This window comes from Martes martes (assembly GCF_963455335.1).
Source record: "Martes martes genome assembly, chromosome: 7".
Taxonomy (NCBI): Eukaryota; Metazoa; Chordata; class Mammalia; order Carnivora; family Mustelidae; genus Martes; species Martes martes.
Genome location: NC_137894.1, coordinates 70263086 through 70283366, shown reverse-complemented (window position 1 = coordinate 70283366; position 20281 = coordinate 70263086). Strand labels below are relative to the sequence as shown.

Sequence of the window (20281 nt, the reverse complement as noted above, 5' to 3'; positions counted from 1 at the left end):
TGTGTATTCTTTTTCAATCCGAATCAGTGACGTTTTAGCAAAGCTGAAATGTAATCTCTACTTAAATTGTGCTGTAAATTTGGTGTTTGGTGATCCAGGGGCAGGTAGCCTATAGGAAGAGTACACCTGAGTGGCAACAAAAAGTAAGTTTTTCTGGTGGCCTTTTCACACTCCCCAGCCTTTACACATTTCTTGTACTTTTCATTTTCCTTTTTCACCTCCTTTTACTTCACCTCCCCCATCCTTGCTTACTTCTTAAGCCTCCAGATGGCATTCATTAAATGATGTTTAAGGCTGATGAATTATCAGCCTTGAATATCCTTCTCAGTATGTCACATTTAGGACACATTTTTAATTTTCTAAAACACTATCCTAGTCTGGATGACTAAATTGAGCCACTGTCCCAACTCTGCAACTCAGCATGCACTGCCATTTCCCCCCCCCCCACCCGCCCTCGCCCACCCACCCATATCCTTTCTTCCCCTGACTCCCCACCACACCTTATAAAATTGGGATCAAATAAACCTCATTCTGGTTGTTAATCTAAGGATTTAAGAACACCAACTTTAATACTGTTTTACTAGTTTGGCCTTTAAAGTAGGTAGACTTAATGGGTTTTATTTTGCAAATTGCTGGTAGTCATGAAACCATTTATGTATGTTTGTATTATGTTACTATCAACCAAATAGCATTTGGAAGAAACACCTAATTTCTTTAATAAGCCCTCAGATCTGTTACTGCATCTCTCATTTGTGATGCAATAGAACACTTTGCCTGTATTAAAGGGCCAAGAGTAAATGCTTTTGTTGAACATGTCTATAGAGTTGGCAGTTAATGCTGAAATTTGTCAAATAGCCCTTCCAAATTATACTTGTGAAATATACAAAAAAATAAATTGATCTACTTAATTTCTATTCACTTAATTTGCAGTTTTTGTCTTATTTAAATTTAATGTTTTTCAGAATATTTTCTGAAGATACTGTTAGGTTTCAGTTATTACTGTATGTAAAAAGAATTTTCTGTTCAGTCTTTTAACTTCATGTATGCTGATGAGATCCTAGCAATCTTATATTTGTAAAGGCTTTGTGATTAAGGTAACATTAAATGGTTGCATATTTTGAGTCTTCATCTCATTTATAAAGCACTCTAGTACCATATGTCAGAAATGGATGAGACAAGGAGCTTACATTCTGAGAAATTATATAATACTTAATGCAAGGTAGAAGATGTTACATTCCTTATGAGAGATAGAAATAAAGTTCCAGTAAGTCTAAAGGAATGAATTATTCAATTTAGGGGATAAGTGGGATGAGTGGTAGAGGAAGGACTTTTGAGAGGTGGGTTGCTGAGGGCATGGTGGGAGGCAAGGGAGATAGAAGAGCGTTCTAGTAGAAGGATTCTTATTTTCAAATAGGCAAGGACTTGGGAAAATGTGGACTGATAAAGGAAGTTTCGTTGGAGAGTATAGCCCTGTGAAGGAAGGAACTCTTGATTTTTCTCCTTAACATTGTCCTTTCTTCCTAGCCTTTAATTCAGTAAATGATATACCACTATGCATTTACCCACTCAGATACTCAAACCAACCTTGGAGTCGTACTTGATTCCTTAAAGGCAGTGACCAACAGCCACCAAAATATACTGAATTTGTTGATCTCTCCCATTGCTGGCCCCATTCCCCAAGCCACTAATATTTCTTAGCTGGACACTTGGCTGTGGTTCCTAACACACTACTTTCCACTCCTGTTACCTCTCCATGTTGTGCTCCCTTCCATCCCCCACGTCTCCCTGCTTCCATTCTTTTTTTTTTTTTTTTTTTTTTTGACAGGCAGAGATCACAAATAGGCAGAGAGAGAGGGGGAAGCGGGCTCCCTGCTGAGCACAGAGCTTGATGTGGGACTTGATCCCAGGACCCTGAGATCATGACCTGAGCCGAAGGCAGAGGCTTAACCCACTGAGCCACCCAGGGGCTCCCTTGCTTCTATTCTTAAAACAATTTAAAAATGTTCCAAACTTAATTCTGCCTGTATTTGATATATTTCTTTTCCATTAGACATTTCCCCTGATTCATAGCTTGGTTGACTCTTAACTCATTCTGATCTTGGTTCAACTTTTAACTTCCTTATAGGGAGATCTAATTAGTTACTGTATCCCTAGTAGTTTATACATACTCAAATGCTTATTGAATGAATAAAATGAAATGTAATATTAGGTTGGACATGTAATTGGGAAACCAGATTAAGGACATGGATGCAGGGAAAATACAGTCTCAGCTGTGCCTAGCCATTCCTTCACTGAGGTAGATCTTTATACTTTGTTCTCTGAATGAGGAAGTGTCAAAGTGTTATAAACCCTCACATCACTGAAATTGGTATACCTGATTTCCCATAGCAAGGGTGGGTTAGGTAGGTGTTCACTGCTTCTCTGCTCTTGGCTTGAGATCAGAACCTTGCAGGCATTCTCCATGTGATATCCAAGGCTCTTTACTGCCCTATTACCAACAGCAGGCTAATTAGTGTATTGTAGACTTACTGTAAACTAATGTTTCCAACGAAACATCTTTCTCTACAGATGTAAGATTGACCCTTGAATAATGCAGGGATTAAGATGCCCGACCCCCTGCACAGTAGAAAATCCACAAACTTTTGACGTCAAAATATAACTACTAATTAACTGTAATTTTTTTTTTAAGATTTATTTTTATGGGATGCCTGGCTGGTTCAGTTGGTTAAGAACCTTTCACTCAGGTAATGATCCCAGGGTCCTGGGATCCAACCCTGCTCAGCAGGGAATGTGTTTCTCCGCCTCCCCTCCCCTCCCCCTGCTCATGCTCTCTCGCTCTCTCAAATAAATAAAATCTTCTAAAAATTTATAAAGGGTTTATTTGACAGAGGGAGTGGGGAGGGGCAGAGGGGAGAGTCCTGAAGCAGACTCCCCACTGATTGTGAAGCCCCCTGCAGAGCTCCATCCCAGAACCCTGAGACCATGACGTGAGCCAAGCCGAAATCAAGAGTTGGCTCCTCAACTGACTGAGTCACCCAGGGGCCCCAAATTAAGCCTACTTTTGACTAGAAACCTTCCTGATAACAGTTGATACACATTTTGTATGTTATGTGTACTACATACATTATTCTTAGAGTAAGGGGAAAGAAATTGTTTTTAAAATCATAAAGAAAATACATTTATAGTACTATGTTGAAAAAGTTCACATATATAGAAGTGGACCTGTGCAGTTCAAACCTGTGTTCAAGGATAAGGGTTACTGCAGAAATGATCACTGTAGAGCAGTCATATTTTAATTTAAGGATGAATATCAGAGGCAGATACACCAGTGGGCGGCTTTCTGCCAGGCTATGCTAAGTTACAGAACACAAGGGGCACCTGGGTGACTCTGTCAGCTAAGTATCTAACTTTGGCTCAGGTCATGACCTGAGGGTCCTGGGACTGAACATCACCCACCACCCCCACCCCAAGGCTCTACACTGGGCATAGATATAATAAAAGGATAAAGTGTGGAGTTTAGCAGAGCAGTGAGAGTGGGACCTGAGGAAAGGCTGATAGACAAGGAAATTTGTAGGTCTGGTCACTTAACAACAGTTTCAGTAGAGAAGGTATGTATCCACATGGGGCTGAGGAATAGAAGAGTCATGAGTTAGTGGTAAGGGTGTGGTTCTTTTGAGAGATTGTGAAGCATGTGAAAGAAGGTACTATTTTTGGATTTGCTTTTAACTGGAGGAAAGATATGAGTTTGGTTACAGGCAAAACAAAAAGAAAAATCAAAGATGTAGAGGAGGCAAAAAGGCAAGAACTAGGATGAAGAGCATGGCTGAAGACATCCTTGACATGTCTTTTCAGAGTCAGGTGGGTAAAGGGACTCAAGTTCAGGTGGGTAAAGGGACACTAGAGGAGTTGGCTCACCAAATGACCTTAGTCCCATTCATGAGAGGTGGTGAGGTCTTTTTTCTGGGGGGTATGAGAGAAGAGGATGGAAGTTTGAGACCCAGAAGGGTCTTTACAACTTCGTAAAAGCATATATGTATATTACTACAGATCTAGAAAGGATCTAGAAATTTAAAAGTGGTTTCATTGGGGTCATTGCTTAAATTTGTAACTTCTTTAAGAGAACCAAATGGAGCAAATGCTATCAAGCAGGGCATCAATCATAGGATAAAAATAGGGAAAAGAGCGATAGAAGGAAAATTTGGTTCTAGACTGTTATTAGATTTCTCTTTCTATTCCTTTTTAAATTTTTTAAATTTTATTTTTATTTATTTGTGTATGTATATTTATTTTTTAGTTCATGTCTTTTTTTTAATTTTTAAATTTTTATTAACATATAATGTATTATTAGCCCCAGGGGTACAGGTCTATGAATCGCCAGGTTTACACACTTCACAGTACTCACCATAGCACATACCCTCCCCAATGTCCATTACCCAACCACCCTCTCCCTACCCCCCCACACCCAGCAACCCTCAGTTTGTTTTGTGAGATTAAGAGTCTCTCATGGTTTGTCTCCCTCCCAATCCCATCTTGTTTCATTTTTTCCTACCTTAGCCCCCAAACCCTGCACGTTGCCTCTCAAATTCTTCATATTAGGGAGATCATATGATAATTGTCTTTCTCTCATTGACTTATTTCACTCAGCATAATACCTTCTAGTTCCATCCACGTCACAAATGGCAGGATTTCATTTCTTTTGATGGCTGCATAGTATTCCATTGTATATATGTATACCACATCTTCTTTATCCATTCATCTGTTGATGGACATCTAGGTTCTTTCCGTAGTTTGGCTGTTGTGGACATCGCTGCTATAAACATTCAGGTGCACGAGCCCCTTCGGATCACTACATTTGTATCTTTAGGGTAAATACCAAGTAGTGCGATTGCTGGGTCATAGGGTAGCTCTAGTTCATGTCTTTTATTAACCTATATACAATTATTTGTCTTCCGGTTTGTTGAAGCAATACGATGGACAACATTTGCCACAGTAACATCCGTCCAAGTGGCTAGCCATAAAAACTCCAGCACCACTTTCATCTGAAGGGCACTCCCCATGAAGGCAACTGATTTTGGCATTCTTATCCTCCTGGTAGTATTTCAGGACAGCCTGTTTAATCTTCTTTCTCTTACGTTTATTCTTCTTAGGAGTGGTAGAAGACTTCTTCCTTTTCTTAGCACCACCACGAAGTCTCAACACAGATGAAGAGTGGATCCTTTCTAAATGTTACATATCGTCAGATAAAGTACATCCATTTTCCAGTTGTTTGCCAGCAAAGATTAGTCTCTGCTGATCAAGAGGAATTCCTTCCTTACCCTGACTCTTCGCCTTTACATTTTCTATTGTACCTGAGGGTTCAACCTCGATGGCAATTGTCTTCCCCGGTAAGGGTTTTCATGAAAATCTGCATCTTGGTGGCAATTCCACCTGAGGTCTGGAGGAAGAGGAGGGACAGACTTGGGGACATACGAGAAGGCGTTGGGTAGGCCGGTGGCCAGAGAGAGGCCCAAGAGCACACAGTCCAGTTTTTCTTTTTTTAAATTAAAGTTATGCTTGTATGTGATTCTGAAGTCAAGTAGTATAGAAAGGACATGAAAAACTAAGAATCACAATATAGACCTCTACCAGCAAGTTTAGCTCCCCAGCGGGAGAACTACTTGAAACACTCAGATTTATCTGTTTGCTGGCAGTTCCCTCCATACCTCTCAACGGTATGTTTATATCACCGTTTCTTGATTTATTTTTTTTTAAGATTTTATTTATTTATTTGACAGGCAGAGATTACAAGTAGGCAGAAGCAAAAAAAAAAAAAAAAAAAAAAAAAGCAGGCTCCCTGCAGAGCAGAGAGCCCGATGCGGGGCTTGATCCCAGAACCCTGGGATCATGACCTTGAGCCGAAGGCAGAGGCTTTAACCCACTGAGCCACCCACGTGCCCCCGTTTCTTGATTTCTTAATTTTAGGTGTAAATTAATAGTTTTCAAGACTGATAAAGATTTGGTTTATGCTTCCCACCCTCCTTTGAGGATTATAATATCACTACTCTTGATTCCTTTATACACTTCCTTTACAATGTCTAATAATATTTTTTTACTTTTTCTTTCTTTTCTTCCTTCTTTCTCTTTCTTTCTTTCTTTCTTTTATGTATTTCACACACAGCAGGATCCCTTCTTGGGGCTCAATTCCAGTATACTGGGATCATGAACTGAGCCGAAGGCAGACGGTTAAATGACTGAGCCACCTAGGTGTCCCAGCCTTAATTTCTTATAATGGCTGTCAACGGTAATTCTTGTCTCTCTGGTAGGTAATATGACAATATTAATGCCCCATCTTTCCTCTTCACTATCCTTCCACTGTCCGTCTTTTGTCATCTGTGTTCTTATAGTTACATTGTCAAAGTTGATTACATTTGCATTCTTTTTTATTACTACTGTTAATAGTTAGCTTTATTGATCGATACAATTCAATGCAGATCACAGTTTATACTAGGATCACATTTCTTTATTTAGTATTTTGTTTTTCTTGATTTTTTAAAAAGATTTTAATTATTTATTTGACAGACATCACAAGTAGGCAGAGAGGCAGGCAGCTAGAGAAGGGGAAGCAGTAGTTGTTTGTCTCTCTTTTTCTCATTTCTTGATTCTCCTGCATTTGGTCTTCTATATCATTAATTCTCTCCTGCTTCATTTATCCTAGCAGTTTGAGCCTCTATTTTTTATTGCACCTCATTAACAGTCTTTTTGATTTCCACTTGGTTAAATTTTATTTCTTCAGAAAGGATTCTATAGTATTTTCTATGCTTTTTTCAAGCTCAGCTAGTATCTTTTTAATCATCATTCTGAACTGTAGTTCTGACATCTTACTAATGCCCGTATTGACTAGGTCCCTGACAGTTGGTACTGCCTCTTATTCTTTTGTTTTTTTTGAGGTGAGTTTTTCCTTTTTGTCATTTTGCCCAGAGAAGAATAGATGAATGAGAGAACAAAATGCTAAAATGGTAAGAACGACCCCAGAAAAATATACACTAAATAAATCAGAAGAGACTCAAAACCAGGGAAAAAAAGAGAGGAAAAAAAATGATCAGGCTGGTGAATAGAACAGAGCCCACACAATGGATTTTGGGTGTATTTTGGTCTGTTAGAAGAAACTGCCTCCCGAAATTTTAAAGAAAGAAAAACATACATGTACAAAAATAAGGGTAAATACAATGAAGGGATGGAATAGGATTGTAAAAATGAAATTTTTAAAATTAATTTATTTTAATAAACATATAATGTATTTTTATCCCCAGGGGTACAGGTCTGTGAATCGCCAGGTTTACACATTTCACAGCACTCATCATAGCACATACCCTCCCCAATGTCCATATCCCCACCACCCTCTCCCCAGCAACCCTCAGTCTGTTTTTTGAGATTGAGTCTTTTATGGTTTATCTCCCTCCCAATCCCATCTTCTTTCATTTTTTCTTTTCCTACCTCCCCCAACCCCCCCACATTGCATTTCCACTTCTTCATATCAAAGAGATCATATGATAGTTGTCTTTCTCCGATTGACTTATTTCGCTAAGCATAATACCCTCTAGTAAAAATGAAAATTAAGAAAGAGTTTGAAAAAGGAATTGATAAGTTGGTTCAAAAAGGAAAGAAGAAAAAATTTTTTTAATTAGAAAAAAATTAAGAAAATTTGAAAAAGTAACTTTGAAAGACTAAAGAATCATGGGGGGAAAGCCATGAATTCTATGTGCTGTATTCCCCTTGCACTGGAGTTTTGCAGTGCTCGTTGATCAGTAACCTAGGTCTTGGCTGGATGTTCTTGCTGGTCTTCTGGAGGAGAGGCCTGATGCAGTGATTCTCAACTGTCTTTGCCCGAGTTGGAACTGCACCACCTTGCCAGGGGCCAGGCAAAGCAATCTGCTAGGGTTTACTTTTGTAGCTTTTGTTCCCTGTAAGCTTTCCCTATAGATTTTGAGGATAAGAGTGAAAATGGCAGCCTCCCAATCTCTGGCCCTGGAGCAGCCGAGAGCTAGGGCCCCACTCCTCAGTGAGCCCTCAGAGAAAACCAGTCAATCACGCATTTCTCCTTGGTCTCTGGCCCCGCTCCATGCTCACCCAGCCTTTCTGTCTCCAGCACACGGCCCCAAGTGGAGTCTCCAAACCCGCCAGATTCCTACACCGTGCTCCCGTGCTGCTGCTCCTATGGGAGAACGGGGAATGTCCCTGCATCTGCCCCTTGTTGGGCCCCTATCCCAACTGTGCCACAGATCCCAGTTTATGGCAACCTCAAGCTGAGGGCCCACTACTGGGCTTGTGTTTGCAGCCGGCTTCCCTGCTCCAATACCTAGGAGTTCTGCCACACTCAGGCACCCCTGGTCTTTCTGGCAACCCAAGGGTCATGAGACCACACTGTCCCTGTGAGGATTCCACCCCTGCTTAGCTGCCTGAGTGATGTCCCTCACCAGAGCAGACTTCTGAAAGTTCTGATTTTGGGCTCCATTGCTCTATCACTTGCCAGTAGCCGGCTGATGGAGGCTCCCTCCCCCTGGGTCTGTCTTCCCATATAGCACCTGGGACTCACTTCTCCTCACATCCTACCTTCCAGAAGTGGTTGCTTTTCTGTTCATAGAATTGCTGCTATTTTCTTCGATCTCCTATTGAGTTTGTAGGTGTTCAGAATGGTTTAATAAATGTCTAGCTGAATTCCTGGGGCCAGACAAAATTAGGTCTCCCAGTCCTCCATCATCTTGCTAGCCCTCCAGATAGTAGTTTCTAATACTATTCTCCAATGAAAGGAACCAGAGCTTCTCAGAAAAATGGCTAATTCTAGGACTGGAGAGAAAATATACAAGATGAATCAGTAGCATCTTGTAGTGCTAGAAAGTGAGGAGGTGCTTTGAAAAAAAAAGCGAAACAACAACAACAACAAAACCCACACACAATTATGGAGGTTTGTGTCAAAAGGACACAGGAACCAACTGAAAGCTCCCAGTGGCCAAAGCTTGATCAATTTGAGCGACAAAATTAAGAGGTATTAGATTATAACCCGGAGTATAAAGTAAGTATCCATGAGTTCATGGTGATATAAATGATTGAATGAATAAGTGGGGAAGGTGAGACAAATTGACCATGCAAAAGAATTCCAAATTTATGTAAGTACTCTGTCCTCAAGAAGGTGCCACATAACTTCCCACTCCTGAAGTATGGGCTCTATAGAGTGACTTCATTCAAGAGTATGGAAAGGGGGGGCGCCTGGGTGGCTCAGTGGTTTAAGCCTCTGCCTTTGGCTCAGGTCGTGATCTCAGGGTCCTGGGATCGAGCCCCACATCGGGCTCTCTGCTCAGCAGGAGCCTGCTTCCCCCTCTCTCTGCCTAGCTCTGATTTCTCTCTGTCAAATAAATAAAATTAAAAAAAAAAAAAGAGTATGGAAAGGGGTCTGTGTGTTAGTTTGCTAGGGCGGCCATAACAACGTACCACAGACTGCATGGCTCAACAACAGATATTTATTTTTTCACAGTTCTGGAGGTTTGAAGTCCGAGATCAAAGTATTGGCAAGTGTGGTTTCTTCTGAGACCGCTCTCCTTGTCCTGCAGCTGTGTGTCTCCTCTGTCTTCACATGGTCTTCTCTCTGCACATGTTTGTGCTCTAATCTCCTCTTCTAAAGACACCAGACCTTGGATTAAGACCCAACTGACCACATTTTAATTTAATTACCTACTTAAAGACACTCTCAAGATATAGTTACATTCTGAGTTACTGAGGGTTAGAGCTCAAGGTAAGAATTTTGAGTAGATACAATTCAGCCTGTAACAGGGAAAAGAGTAATTTTACAATGGAAACACTCGGCAAACACTACCTCAGCCAGATGATCTAGGTCAACAAACAGGGAAGTCACATTGACACTGTGTCCCTTGATTTGATGTAATGAAAATGGCACCTTACCTCATAAACCCCCCGGTCTAATCAAGACAAATCCTGAGGGATATTCTGCAGAGTGCTTGACCTGCACCACTCAAAATTGTCATCAAAAAAGGAAAGGGAAGAACTGATAGTAAGAAGATCTGAATGAGATAATTAAATGTAATACAGGATCCTTGAACAGAAAAGGAAATGAGAAAAAAAAAAAAAGAAAGAAAGAAAAGGAAATGAGGTAAAAACTAAGAACATCTGGGGGCGCCTGGGTAGCTCAGTAGGTTAAGCCTCTGCCTTCGGCTCAGGTCATGATCTCAGGGTCCTGGGATTGAGCCCCGCCTCGGGCTCTCTGCTCAGCGGGGAGCCTGCTTCCCCCTCCCCCTCTGCCTGCCTCTCTGCCTGCTTGTGATCACTCTCTCTGTGTCAAATAAATAAAATCTTTAAAAAAAAAAACAAAAACTAAGGGCATCTGAATAAAGTATGGACTTCAGTTAATGATAATATGTCAGTATTCGTTCATTAGTTACAACAAATATACTATATTAAGATGTCAGTAATAAGACAAAAAGGTTGCAGGGTGTTTTAACCTGTTTAGGCTACTATAACAAAATACCATAGACTGGATGGCTTATCGACAGAAATTTCTCACAATTCCGGAGTCTGAGAAACCCAAGTGCTGGCACATTGGGTGTCTGGTGAGAGCACACTTCCTCACAGGTGTCTCTCATCTCACTGTATCTTCACAGGGTAGAAAGGTGGGAGGGATCTCTCTGGGGTCTCTTTCATAAGGGCACTAATGCCATTCATGAGGGCTCCACCCTCAAGACCTAATCACCTTCCAAAGGCCCCACCTCTAATACCATAACCTTGGGGGGTTAGGATTTCAACATATGAATTAGGCAGGGATAGGTGACTGGGGCTGGGAATGGGAGGGTGGCAGGGGCATAAATATTCAGTCCACTGAGCAAGGTATGTAAGAATGCTGTATTATCTTTGCAATTTTTTCTATAAATCTAAAACTTTTAAAATTTTAAGTTTATTCAAAAACAAAAACAAAAACAAAAACAAGATAAAAGAAGGCTCACATGGGCTACATAGCTTAGTGCCATTAGAACTAGAACCAGAATCAAGGTCATTTGAATCTAAGTCATTTTCACTTCCACCAACTACCACATGGAAGTCAGGTGTGTGTCTGGTTGTTGAAGGTGCAGGGTGAAAGTGGCTAGTAAGTACTTAAATTCAAGTAATTCAGGGAGAGCAGAGCAATATAAAGCAAGTGAGTGCTATGGATATGAGCAGAAAGTTCTTTATGATCCAGAACATCAACTGATGGGGGAATCAGGTACCAAAGAACCAACCATAGAGATGCAGAAACTGCTCAAAAGCTGGTGATTAGGGCACAGGCAGAAGACTGGGAACGAAGGGCCAGAGATCATATAGATATTTTAGGACATACAAGATTAGAATCTAGAATTAGAGTAATAGGTACTGGGATTAAAATAATTGTACCTTTTGAGTTAAGGACTATATTTTTAATCCTTGCCCTGGGAGCCTTAAAGTGTGGCTAGGCCTAAACTCACAGGTGGGAGGGAGCTAGGTAAACTGGCTGGAGTTGGAGAAGCAAAAGGGTGGGGAGTCAGTAGTTCTTGATGCCTGCCTTCCATCTTTCAAAAGACTTTAAGGTCAGTCTTACTCTATCTTTTTTTTTTTTTTTTTTTTTTTTTTTTTTTAAGATTTATTTACTTGAGGGGGGCAGGGAGGGACCAAGGAAGAGGAAGAGAGAGACTCAGCGCAGAGCCCAATGTGGACCTCGACCTCACAACCCTGAGATCATGACCCGAGCCAAAACCAAGAGTCAGTCACTTACTGGACTGAGCCCCCAGGAGCCCCAGTCTTACTCTATTCTTAACTTTGGCTTTTCTGTTTCCTAGCCTAGTTCCCTCATGCTGTTCCCTTATATATCCTTTGATAATAAATGGCCTCCCCGGGGCACCTGAGTGGCTCAGTTGGTTCAGCGTCTGCCTTCATCTGAGGTCATGATCCTGGAGTCCTGGGATGGAGCCCCGCATTGGGCTCCCTGCTTGGCAGGGAGTCTGCTTATCCCTCTGCCTGCTGCTCCCCATGCTTGTGCGTGTGCTTTCTCTCTCTCTCTCGCACATTCCATCTCAAATAAGTAAATAAAATCTTTTAAAAAAATAAATAAGTGGCCTCCCATACATAACATTATTTAGATCTTTCTAACCCTATTTAGGGTTCTTCCCCACCCACTCAAATGTCACTCTTGCCTAGTATCTAATCCTCTGAAATACTAAATATTAGGATATGTAAATGCCAACTAATTAACCAGGAACAGTGCTTTGCCTCTGCCTCTAGAATTGGACTAATCTTTTTTTTTTTAAAGATTTTATTTATTTGACAGAGATCACAAGTAGGCAGAGAGGCAGGCAGAGAGAGAGGAAGAAGCAGGCTCCCTGCCGAGCAGAGAGCCTGATGCGGGGCTCGATACCAGGACCCTCGGATCGTGACCCGAGCCGAAGGCAGAGGCTTTAACCCGCTGAGCCACCCAGGTGCCCCTAGAATTGTGCTAATCTTAAAGAATTAGAATCAGTAATGACCATGCAGCATGGACTGCCCCTTCCCCTACTCCTGCAGCTACTCATTACAGTGCTCTCCTAGGGCAAGGATCATATTTCATTCATTTCTATCTTTATTATCTCAAGTGCTAGCACAAATAGACCCTCCAAAAAGTAATTTTTTTTCAATGTGAATAAAGCAGTGGACACCCTACTAAAATTGCTGACATGTTTAGTTTTAGTTTAGTTTTTCTCCATTGCCCACAGTTATGGGCTGAATTGTGTCCCCCCTCTCCATCCCCAAAAGATGCTTAAATCCTTCCCACCCCCAGTACCTGTGAATGAAACCTTAATAGGAAATAAGGTCTTTGTAGATGATCATGTTAGAATGAGGTCATTAGGGTGGCCCTAATCCAACATGACTGTATCCTTTTAAAAGGGCAAAATTTATGGGTGCCTCGGTGGCTCAGCTGTTGGGCATCTGCCTTCAGCTCAGGTCATGATCACAGTGTCCTGGGATCGAGCCTCATATTGGGCTCCCTGCTCACTGGGGAGCCTGCTTCTCCCTTTCCAGATCCCCCGTGCTTGTGTTCTCTCTCTTGCTAACTCTCTGTCATAAATAAATAAAATCTTTTTTTTTTTTTTTTAAAGATTTTATTTATTTATTTGACAGACAGAGATCACAAATAGGCAGAGAGGCAGGCAGAGAGAAAGGGGGAAGCATGCTCCCCGCTGAGCAGAGAGCCCGATGTGGGGCTCGATCCCGGGACCCTGGGATCATGACCTGAGCCAAAGGCAGACACTTAACAACTGAGCCACCCTGGTGCCCCAAAATCTTTTTTTTTTTTTTAAGATTTTGTTTATTTATTTGACAGAGAGAGAGATCACAAGTAGGCAGAGAGAAAGAGAGGAGGAAGCAGGCTCCCTTCCAAGCAGAGAGCCTGATGCGGGACTCGATCCCAGGACTCTGAGATCATGACCTGAGCCGAAGGCAGAGGCTTAACCCACTGAGCCACCCAGGTACCCCAATAAATAAAATCTTAAAAAAAAAAAATATATATATATATATATGTATGAGCACCACACACACACACACACACACACACACGAGAAAGGGTGATATTTAGACACAGGCACGCATGCACACAGGGAGAATGCCAGGGGAAGACAAAGACCAAGACTGGGGCGGGCAACAGAATCCAATGAATGCCAAAGATTGTTAGCAAACAATTCGGATGTAGGAAAGAGGCCTGGAACAGAGTGTCCCTCCCAGCTTCCAGAAGAAACCAACAGTGCCAACACTTTGATCTGAGACTGCTAGCCTCCAGATCATATGGCACATTACAGTTTAAGCCATAGTGTGTGGTACCTTATTGCAGCAGCCCCAGCAAATGAATACTTGTCATCTTTACCTTCTACCTTTACAATTGTCTCCCTGATTAGAATGTAGGCTCCATGAGGTCAGAGATTTTATCTGTTGTTCATTCACAAATCCTCAGCACGCAAAACAGTTTCTGGTACATCAAAACTCTCAATATTGGTTACAAAAAAAATACCCATGAATGCTTTGGAGGAGAGGGATTTTTCACATTAGCTTGGACATTGTTTTTATTTGAAGATAACCTACATGAAAATGTTCCCAATTATAAAGTGATAATTGAGAACTTTATTGACTTAAAGACAATGACATCTGGCTACTCTTTGGGAGGGGGACATCCTAAATCCTGGAGAGTTGTAACTATTGCTGGTTTCCATACTTCACTAATGACAAATTGCTTGGGACTGTGAATATACATGGTTAAGGTAAGGGAGGCAGCCATCAGGGTTCCTTGTCACTTTTTTGTTGTTGTTGTTATGTGTGTGTGTGTTTTCTTAAGATTTTATTTATTTATTTGACAGAGAGATACACAGTGAGAGAGGGAACACAGTCAGGGGGAGTGGGGGAGGGAGAAGCAGGCTTCCTGCTGAGCAGGGAGCTGATGTGGGGCTCGATCTCAGGACTCTGGGATCATGACCTGAGCTGAAGGCAGAGGCTTAATGACTGAGCTACCCCGGTGTCCCTTGGTTTATTTTTTAAGTCTATTCTTTTTCTGAATGAGGTAAAGTCAAGTCAAGGGTAGAGAATCCTTCTCCTCTTCTTCATCCCTACTACTTTTCTCCTACTATGGCCTACTTTTTTATCCTCCTACTTTTTCTTCCGGTCCAAAAAAAAAAAAAAAAAAAAGTCACTGATATCCATAAGACACTTTTTAAAAACTTTTTGTCCAAATAGGGGAAGTAAAAGTTTTCCTTAACTCTCTAAAGGTCCCTGGCTTGGTCTGAAAATTAAACTGACAAAGATAGATTAAAAGGAGAAGCAACATATATATTTATATTGTTTTATTGTGACACAGGAACATTCATAATGAAATGAATACCCAGAGAAATGACAAAATCTGCTTGCTTGTACATTGGGTTAAACAAAGAGAGGCAATTGTGGAAAAGTGACTAAACTATGTGGGCAGGAGAAGGGAAGATAAGAATTATTTTAACAAATGTCTGTTGGTATAGAATTCTTTTGATCTCAGCTTCTCCTTGATGATAACAATGTTACTTTCCTTCTGGTATAGGGAAGACATCATTCATTTCCTGCTTTTAAGAAAAAGAAGGAAATCACAGTGTTTTTTTCTTGTATTTGCTGTTTTTCAAGTCCTCCAAACTCTATGCCAAAGCAGTACACCCTGGGGTGTATGCCCTGAACTCGTTCACCAGCATTTCCCAACAGTCCTGAGAGGTAAGAATTATCTGAGGGTGAGAAAGCAGTGGTTACCACCTTACACAAGGCTTGAAGAAATTATAAGAGGTAGAATTCAAGCCTCCAAAATCTCAATCCAGTGTTCTTTTGTTGTACTGGTCATAGCTGCACATTTCCCCTTTTTATGTCTGGACAAAGAAAGGGTGGGACCCCAAAACATGAAAGAGATGTGATTTTAGAATTGGAGGGAACAGAAAGAATTCTTTGGGTCTTTGGACTCTGTAGCCATAACCAATGGCATCTCTGAGGGGATTGTGGGCAGTGAGCAAGAGAAGGACAGGCTTGAATTCCAGGGAATGAGGACTGGTGCCAAGTGTCCCCACCCCCCATAGCAATGGTCTTCTTTCACATACACATGCAGGATACACACACAACCAAGGGGCCAGTGTTGAGGCCAGTCTTGATAGAAACCATCCCAGATTGCCAGGAAGGGCACTTGAGAGTTCAAAGAAATAAGAGGCTAAGATGAACAAAACATGGAGTTTAGTCAACCAGGAGTGAAAGTATGGCGGGTGCAGAGCAGGTAGAAGGTGAAGATAGGATGGGGTCAGAGGTGGAAAGACCACATTCTTGAGCTTGATGTGCAAGGATAAAGGTGAGCAGATTGAATGCCACTCCTGAGACTACTTTGACCTTTTCTTTCTTTCTTTTCTTTTTCTTTCTTTCTTTCTTTTTTTTTTTTTTTTTAAGATTTTATTTATTTGAGAGAGAGAGCGTGAGCAGGGAGGAGAGGCATGAGGGGGAGAGAGAGAAGGCGAGGCAGACTCCCCACTGAGCAGGGAGCCCACCGCTTAACTCGATCCCAGGACCCTGAGATCATGACCTGAGCCGAAGGCAGTTGCATAATCTACAGAATTCATTCGCAGTATGGACTTTCCACAAAAGTCCTCTGCAATTTTCGGGTGGCTTCTGGATAGCTTCCATGGCACCATGGAATCGATCATCACTCAGAACAGGAGGAGGAAGAGGACTGGGGCAGTAGGGTAGTGGTATACGTTTGCAGACATATAGGTCTAGGAGAGGTGGGCGCCTGGGTTCCCCCCCTAGGGGCATCTTGTTTTAGATGCCCAGGTTTTTAGGGTGAATTTGGTGATCTTCTATCTCAGATTACTGGTCCTCACTGCTCAGCTCCCAGACCGCTGCTCCTAACAGGATTCTTCTGGAGTTCTAGGCTGTTCTATTGACTTGAAAGAAGACTTCTCCCAAACCCTTTCCCTAGAAATGCTCAGAAGAAGAGGAAAAGCAGCTGGAGACTCCCAGTGATTTACCTGGACACGCGCAGTGCCACCAGCTATCGCCGCCCCTCTCGGTGGCTGGGCCGTACTGCGCAGTCCAGGGCTCGCTTAGGGGAGAGGGGCGTCCGGGGTGTGATGCGCCCCCCGGGCAGGTGTGCCGCGCAAAATAGGTCGGGGGGGCGGGCTTCGGAGCCTCGGCGGCGGCCGAGCACGCGGGCAGGCGAAGGATGCTCGGGGCCGGCCGCCGAGGGGAGGCCGCGTGCGCCGGCGAGCGCCGGGGGCAGCCGCGGGGGTAGCGCCGGAGCGCAGCCTCCTCCCGCTCCCACAATGCACAGGGCGGCGGCGGCGGCGGCAGCGGCGGCAGCATCACCGGCCGCCCAGGCGGCTGCGGCGGCGACCCCGAGGACCCCGGGCACGCGGAGCGCTCGCGCCTGCTCGCGGCGCGCGGGGCAGTGATGGCCAGGCCCCCGCGGGCCGCCCGCGCCTGAGGCGCCCAGCCCCGCCCCGCCCGGCGCCCCCGCCCCTCCCGGCCCTGCCCCGCTCCCTGCCGGCGGCTGCCTGGGCGCTTCCTAGTCGGCGCGGGCGGCCGCCCAGGCGAGGTGCGGCCTCCGCTCAGGCGGGGGGGCGTCGGCGCCGCGGGGCCCCGCCATGGCCGCGTCCGAGCTCTACACAAAGGTGAGGCGGGCGGTGCCGTGGGGAGGGGGCCGCGCGGCCGGGCGCCGCCGGCTGTCAGGCTGGGGCGGGGCGGGGCGGGGGCGCGAGGGCCCCTCGGCCGCAGCACCCCGGTCCCCCGCGTTTCGAAATCCCCAGCCCGGCCCGCCTGCCGCAGAGGCGCCTTCCTCTTTCGGGCGACGGCGGCGGAGGGCGGCCTGCCTCGGGGGGCCTCTGGGGCCGCTGCCCCGCTCCCCGGGCGGGCGGCTCGGCGGGTTTCCGACTGGGAAGGGGGCCTGGGTCAGGGCTGCCCCGCCCGCCGGCTGGGTTTGGGAGAAATCCTGGCCGCGGGAGATGCTCGATCGGCGCGATGAGACGGTCCCTCCCGTGGGGACGGGCGCTTGGAATAACGCCTTGTGCTGGTATGCGGTGCCACTTCTGCCACCAGCCAGCCTTTCCGTGCGGCTGTTGGGAACCCTGCAAACGGCCGCCAGCCGCTTCTCACCTTCAGCCGCCGCGTTTCAGATGGCTTCCCGGGGGTGGCAAGCCCTTGGGGAGGATGCAGCCGGCTGGATGCGAGATGATTCACGGGCTGGGTTGGTCGGCTCTCGTTGGTCCCCGGGAGTTGCTACCTACGTGTAATCCCTCCGAGCCTTGTTACACTCCATGCCTTCCCCGTCCGCTGGGGCGAGCCTTTTCCTTCAGGGTTTAGTGTAAGGACAGCGGCAGCCTTTTCTCTCTTACACCGACATTCGTATTTTCTGGGTCTGCTAATCTTTGCACGAATGGCCTATTTTGGAGAACTGTCCCTTTGAAGACTTCTGAACATTTGGCTTGGGCAGCGGGTGGTGCTCTGTGAATGTGTGTCGTCATGGCACTTTATACTATAACTCACTGTACGTAGGTGTTTTGCCAACTATTAATTACCTTCAGTTCCAGTTAACAGAATGGGCTTAACTTTCCAAGTTCGTGTTAGCCGCAGAATCTCCATTTAGGATCTTAGAATCATTGTTTCCAAATGTGACCCAAGTAAGCCCAGGACCCAAGTTGCAGCATGTTTTTAGAAGTGTGGACCTGCCATCAAGAGACCTGGATTCTAGCCCAGGCCTTTTCACTTACTGTATGACCTTGGGCAAGTCACTTAACTTCTTTTGTTCAGTTGTCTCTTATCTGTAAGTGGAGTTAATTATACCCGCTCTGCATCTTTCAAGGCTCTTGTGAGGATCAAACCTAGGAATTAGATGGGAAAGCTTTTGTAACCCATGAATTTCTCAAGAAATGGGTATAGGATTAATTTTACCATGAGAGGAGGGAGTGTGCATAGAACATTCTTTAGGACGCCTTTCTAGCCACAGACTTAAAATACTGCACAATTGGAACTTCTCTCTAAACCTGGTCATTTTCTTAGGCATTGTAGGTCTCTAATGTATGAATGAATGTAATTGGAAACTGATTTGGCTGCTTTATTAATAAACATTAATACAGTGCTAACTATGTGCCAGGTACTACTCTAAGTGCTTTACAAATATTAACTCAGTTAATCCTCATAATGATGGTATGAAGTGGGTACTGAGAAATATCAGAGGAATTTTCCTATGAAGAGATACAGGTCTGTAAACATTCCTTAGTTACTTTGTATAGCCCTCCATTCTATACTGTGCACAGTGAGGAGTCCCTCCCTGAGTTGTCTGACTAATTGTAGACTGCTTAACTAGAGACTGATTGGATAATAAATTGTTCTTGGTCTTGGATCAGCTTTTTTCTCCCAAGATAATTTTTCAGAAAAAAATTTTTAAAAAAATAGTATGATTTTTAGGGGCATCTGGGTGGCTCAGTGGGTTAAGCCTCTGCGTTCAGCTCAGGTCATGATTTCAGGGTCCTGGGATCGAGCCCCGCATCAGGCTCTCTGCTTGGAGCTTGCTTTCCTCTCTCTCTCTGCCTGCTGCTCTGCCTTCTTGTGATCTCTCTCTGTCAAATAAATAAATAAAATTTAAAAAAATACTATGATTTTTAAATCTCAAGGTTTTGGCTTTTGGTCATAGCTTCATCACACGCTCCTAAAATTCACCATGTAGTCATTGTAAAGACAGGCTGGTTTAGACATCAAGAGTAAGTTGAGCTTAAATTGCCTTTTAAATACATTTATGCCCAAGTATATTCTAGTGTCTTGGCTATTTGTTGACTTAATTCTTTTTGTGAATGGGCCTTCGCTTAATGGTGGGTTAAAATATTTTTTGAGGACTTCCCGGGTACTAGGTACTCTCCTTAATATTGAGAGGTTCTAACAATGAACAAGACACAGCCCTTTCCCTCAAAGGACTCACAGTCTGTTTTTTATTTTCTTGACCTACTTTGAATATCTGGGAGCTTAAATAACCTGTTGTTACCTCCACAGCAGGCAGACAGCTGGTGTGATATTTATAAGTAGAAATTAGGGAGTGGGTCGGGACATGGGGAAGGTTGGAATGATTCTAGAGGTAAAAGCTTGGGTAGTGATTACTAGAGGAAGAGGGAAATCATTAGAAGTTAAATCAATGGATAAACACAAGGACTTTTTTCCTCACAGGGGATTATGGGGAAGGAAGTTCTGGAGTAGATTACAAGGAAAGATGTATTAGTGACATGTCATAATTATGGTATTCAACATAGTGGTTAAATCTGAAAAGTACCCTTTTAAAAAATGTCATTCAGAGCTTAAAGGCAGATTTTGATGTGTGATACAGATCAGCTCCCATTACCGTGAAAGGAAAGAGACCATTCAGTTTATTTGTAGCTAAAATGATAATGGTTTTGTCACAGTACTTTATCAGGGCTTCCATTTTGTAAATTTTTCCAGCAGTATAAACATTTTAAGGGCAATAACTAGGTTCCTAGGATATAACATTTCTGGAAACTAACATTTTGGTTAAAATATGTTTGTTGGTTTTTAAAGTAAAGGCTTTATTAAGACGTAATTTACATACCATGCCCTTCCCAACTTAAAGTTTATAGTTCAGTGGTTTTTAGTATATTCACAGAGTTGTGGGCCAATTTGTTTTTAGATCCACCTGGCTTGTTCCCAAAAGAATTGAAAGTGGCTAAGATCTCACTGCTTTTGATTTTGAAAATATTTGCTAGTCTTGACT

General features: G+C 43.5%; 1 protein-coding gene and 1 pseudogene across 2 annotated transcripts in view; one reads left to right on the top strand and one right to left on the bottom strand.

Annotated features, from left to right (window-relative positions):
• Nucleotides 1-4938: 4938 nt before the first annotated feature.
• LOC308345817 (ubiquitin-ribosomal protein eS31 fusion protein-like) lies at nucleotides 4939-5410 on the bottom strand (annotated as a pseudogene). Its single transcript has one exon. The product of its transcript is annotated as a ubiquitin-ribosomal protein eS31 fusion protein-like (transcript).
• Nucleotides 5411-17065: 11655 nt separating this feature from the next.
• Nucleotides 17066-20281, top strand: part of MYO5A (myosin VA) — a 180460-nt gene continuing 177244 nt past the window's right edge. Inside the window, exon 1 of the mRNA XM_080808332.1 lies at nucleotides 17066-17180. Coding sequence (XP_080664458.1) covers nucleotides 17154-17180 — 27 coding nt within the window. The 5' untranslated portion in view covers nucleotides 17066-17153. The remainder of the gene's footprint in view (nucleotides 17181-20281) is intronic.